Raw genomic sequence first — 360 nt, 5'->3', positions numbered from 1 at the left:
TTGTGGTGGACGAGAATGATAATGCACCAGTGCTGCTGCCACCTGCTAGGAGCAGTCCGGGGTCAGATCCCAGTACCATTTCTGGTGTGTCAGATTCGGTGTCGTCTGGTGTGTTCTCAGATGTGTTGTGGGCACGGGTGGCATGGAGTTCGCCAGTGGGTCAGGTGGTGGCTAAGATCCGCGCAGTGGACGCAGACTCAGGCTACAACGCGTGGCTGCGCTACGAGCTGTTGGAGCTGCAGGGGCAGGGCCCGTTCCGCGTGGGTCTGTACAGCGGTGAGGTGAGCACGGTGCGGGCGCTGGAGGAGGTGGATGGCGCACAGCAGCGTCTGGTGATCATGGTGCGGGACCATGGGGGGC

At 62.2% G+C, this 360-nt stretch overlaps 1 protein-coding gene across 1 annotated transcript in view; it reads left to right on the top strand.

Annotated features, from left to right (window-relative positions):
• The window catches only part of LOC104496893 (protocadherin alpha-3-like), a gene marked incomplete at both ends in the record, with an annotated part of 2,467 nt that overhangs the window by 1,498 nt on the left and 609 nt on the right, over nucleotides 1-360 (top strand). Inside the window, one exon of the mRNA XM_010140081.1 lies at nucleotides 121-281. Coding sequence (XP_010138383.1) covers nucleotides 121-281 — 161 coding nt within the window. The remainder of the gene's footprint in view (nucleotides 1-120; nucleotides 282-360) is intronic.

Source organism: Buceros rhinoceros, unplaced genomic scaffold, assembly GCF_000710305.1.
Source record: "Buceros rhinoceros silvestris isolate BGI_N320 unplaced genomic scaffold, ASM71030v1 scaffold4167, whole genome shotgun sequence".
NCBI classification, from domain to species: Eukaryota; Metazoa; Chordata; class Aves; order Bucerotiformes; family Bucerotidae; genus Buceros; species Buceros rhinoceros.
This window is presented reverse-complemented; position numbering and strand designations above follow the sequence as displayed.